Source organism: Echinops telfairi, unplaced genomic scaffold, assembly GCF_000313985.2.
Source record: "Echinops telfairi isolate 266 unplaced genomic scaffold, ASM31398v2 ScPeMD7_7473;HRSCAF=8511, whole genome shotgun sequence".
Taxonomy (NCBI): domain Eukaryota; kingdom Metazoa; phylum Chordata; class Mammalia; order Afrosoricida; family Tenrecidae; genus Echinops; species Echinops telfairi.
In genome coordinates, this window is record NW_022111377.1 from 1,098,585 (window position 1) to 1,101,254 (window position 2,670).

The 2,670-nt window shown below is 44.2% G+C and overlaps 1 protein-coding gene across 1 annotated transcript in view; it reads left to right on the plus strand.

The window, feature by feature from the left end:
- Positions 1-2,670, plus strand: part of NUDT5 (nudix hydrolase 5) — a 21,610-nt gene that overhangs the window by 15,195 nt on the left and 3,745 nt on the right. Inside the window, exons 6-9 of the mRNA XM_004712633.2 lie at positions 342-437; positions 1,042-1,143; positions 2,463-2,471; positions 2,600-2,653. Coding sequence (XP_004712690.1) covers positions 342-437; positions 1,042-1,143; positions 2,463-2,471; positions 2,600-2,653 — 261 coding nt within the window. The remainder of the gene's footprint in view (positions 1-341; positions 438-1,041; positions 1,144-2,462; positions 2,472-2,599; positions 2,654-2,670) is intronic.

The following is a 2,670-nucleotide window of genomic DNA, read 5'->3' on the forward strand; positions in this document are numbered from 1 at the left end:
TGCTGTTCCGATGCACTCCCCCAGTGCTTTGCCTCAGTGTGGCAGGATCAGATCGGGTGCAATTCCCACACTGTGTCTCTGGTGCCATGGGTCAGTGAGGGGCATCATGTCTCATATGGGGCTGGTCATGTCCTCTCTGTGGACTGGCTGCTCTAATTGGGGTCATCGTCCTAAAGGCCTGGTGGGCCAGGATGTGCTCCAGTCTCTCCTCCTCCCCTGTCATCTGTAGCAGCATTTTCCATAACCCACTGAGGGTCCAAATGGTAACGGGCTCAGCAGCAGCTGGTTCGGAGGGTACCGTGGTTCCCAGCCCACCTCATCCGTATGCTATGGACTCACAGGTCTCATAGATGACAACGAAAGCCCGGAAGCCGCTGCCCTGCGGGAGCTGGAGGAAGAAACCGGTTATAAAGGTGACTTTGCGGAATGTTCTCCAGGTTTGTATTGCTTCTCACTTGTGCTCTTGGGAACAAATTCTTGAAAATTAATGCAATAGATTCTCCTAGGTACAGAAGGATTGATGATCGTGCCCTTTGTTATGGTCAGAACTCCCATGACTTTTTTTTTTTTTTGAGCCAATTCACGGAGGAGAAAGAATAGGTTCAGATTGGTCACATCTCTAAGTGAACGTCCTTCTGAGAAAATGTTTGAGCAAAAATGGCCTTAAGTTGAAGAACCATTGAAATTAAACTGCCTTCCAGAGTTGACTACATTCTGAACTCTATTATTTACTAGCCTGTCTTCCACATGCCAAATGCATCACTGGAAGATGTGATTTTGTTGGGTTTGTTTTTCTTCTTCTGGTGGTGGAAACATTAGACCACTGGTCAGTGCCACGTAACCCCTCAGTTTCCAAACTTTGCTCCACAACGTTGTGTAGCTCTCAGTCCACGATGTCTGTGACGACAGTGTGAGACACTGCCACCACAGCCCTTTGCTGGGAACAGGAAAGGACCTCTGAACTTGGAAGTGAGACAATGATGGAAGCCATGGAAACACCCGGCAGGCTCTGGTAAGGCTGGCTGTTGCTTCTCCCCACAGCGGTGTGTCTGGATCCAGGTTTGTCCAACTGTACTGTGCACATCGTGACGGTAACCATTAACGGAGACGATGCCGAAAACGTAAGACCTAAACCGAAGCCTGGTAAGTGTGGGGGGCTGCATTTAAGGTGGTTAAACTGCATTCAGGAAAAAAAGCAAACAAAACTGCATTCAGTATGTTTTTAACTTGCTCCTATTTTTTTTTTAATTTGCTAAAAGATTAGTAGCCTTTCATAGATGGTTCATCAATACTCTTGGCTATTAATCTTGTGCATGTTAGTTTGTTTTTTTTTACTAGCCCATTGATAGCTATACTTTCTGTTAAATTAGTTCTTTATTGTATGTATGGAGTTTATTCCCGTTTACTATTAGAAGCTATAAAGGCCTGCTCAGGCTGGGTGTGAAATTTTACAATTAACCTGATTTCTGTCTTCATGTGTTTCAAGAATGGCATAAATAATGTCTTGTGATGGGGTAGCAGTGTAATTGTTCTTTATTGAATTCAGTATTTAGAGAAGCTGTTAGGAAATTCTTTGTTCTGTATTCCTTAATAGGTAGTCAAATCATCAGGTGCTTTGTCAATCCCTTGTCTCCTAGTGTTTTTTAAAAGGGGTTTTATGTACGTACCACAGGAAATCATGTAGGAGAGTGGTCTTCTTTAATTTCTCTAAGGAGAAATCCCTCAAAGGAGCCCTGGAGGCATAAATGTACACAGGTCAGCAGTTCAAGACCACCAGCCATGCAGAGGGAGGAGGAGAGACGAGAGTTTCTGCCCTGCAAAGACAGTTGCAGAAACTCTCAGGGGCAGGGCCACCTTGTCCTCAGGGCCGCTATGCGTCGGCAGTGACTTGACAGCAGCGAGTTGGGTTCAGTTGCTCAGGGGAGGAAGCTACGATTGACAGACTCTAAAGCCAAAGGGGTGGTTGTACTCCAACCTGTAGGGTCCCTGTGAATCAGGATGGGTTTTGTTGTCAGTTTTCTTTGTTTAGAGGATCCCTGGTGGTGGCATTATTAAGCACTGGACTGCTAACCACAAGGTTAGTGGTTCAAACTTCGCAGGAGAAGTCGGGTATCTCCTCTGGTAAAGAGTTACAGCCTTGGGCCACGAGTTAGGATCAACTTGATGGCAGTGGTGGGTTTGAGTTGGTTGTCCATATCTATAGCTCACCATCGCATTGCAGCTCATTTTAATTACAGTTTTCAGTTAGCAAATATGCATATTGCAGAATACACTTTTAAGTTTTACTCTTAAATATTTAATTTGGAGAATTACAAGAACGTTGTACTATGAATTTATTATTACATCTATGAATTGTTGGAGATCTGAGTTTCTGTTCAAAGTTTTACAAATTTTGGGTGTATTTTGTAGTGTCTTAACATTTCTAGGCCTTGCTAAATTTTTCTCTTTCTGTTTATTTTCAGGGGATGGAGGTATGCTGTCCAGCTCCCGGTGGCTGGCCACATGAATGGCTTAATGTAGTGACAGCGACAGGCGGGGTTGTCGCGGTAGGGCCCTCCTGTTCTTTGACTCCATTTTCACTTGCGTTTTGTTGGTTTAGAATTTATAGAAGTGATTTCCTTACCAAAGAATGACCTGCTGAAGAGACTTGATGGTAAGCATTCTTTTTTT